At 73.7% G+C, this 647-nt stretch overlaps 1 protein-coding gene across 1 annotated transcript in view; it reads left to right on the forward strand.

The window, feature by feature from the left end:
• The window catches only part of ANKRD11 (ankyrin repeat domain 11), a 14263-nt gene that overhangs the window by 4147 nt on the left and 9469 nt on the right, over positions 1-647 (forward strand). Inside the window, exons 3-4 of the mRNA XM_012722849.1 lie at positions 45-215; positions 325-528. Coding sequence (XP_012578303.1) covers positions 45-215; positions 325-528 — 375 coding nt within the window. The remainder of the gene's footprint in view (positions 1-44; positions 216-324; positions 529-647) is intronic.

A 647-nucleotide genomic window follows, 5' to 3' on the forward strand; every position in this document is an offset into this window, starting at 1 on the left:
CGGGCGCGCAGCACAGAGCCGCCTCTCTCCCCACCACCTCGCAGAGAAGCAGGGTCCCGAGCGGAAGCGGATCAAGAAGGAGCCGGTCGCCCGCAAGGCCGGGCTGCTCTTCGGGATGGGGCTGTCGGGGATCCGCGCCGGCTACCCCCTCTCCGAGCGCCAGCAGGTGGCGCTGCTCATGCAGATGACGGCCGAGGAGTCGGCCAACAGCCCAGGTGAGGGGGCGGGCGGCGGGCGGCGGGCGGGCGGCGGGCGGCGGGCGGCGGGCGGGCGGCCGCGCCCCGGGGCCCCCAGCCCCTTAACACCGCCCCTCTCTGGCCGCAGTGGACACCACACCAAAGCACCCCTCCCAGGCGGCCGTGTGTCAGAAGGGGACGCCCAACTCCGCCTCCAAAACCAAAGACAAAGTGAACAAGCGGAACGAGCGCGGGGAGACGCGCCTGCACCGGGCGGCCATCCGGGGGGACGCCCGGCGCATCAAGGAGCTCATCAGCGAGGGTGCAGACGTCAACGTCAAGGACTTCGCAGGTGGGAGCGGTGCCCTGCGCAGCTGGGCCGGGCGGCTTGGGGGGGGCAGGGGCCAGCGAGGTCGCCAGGTCCGCACCGGGCAGGCGGAGGAGCCCTGTGCCCTGGGGCGGTGAGAGTGC

This window comes from Condylura cristata, unplaced genomic scaffold (assembly GCF_000260355.1).
Source record: "Condylura cristata isolate star-nosed mole 26May11 unplaced genomic scaffold, ConCri1.0 scaffold00009, whole genome shotgun sequence".
NCBI lineage: Eukaryota > Metazoa > Chordata > Mammalia > Eulipotyphla > Talpidae > Condylura > Condylura cristata.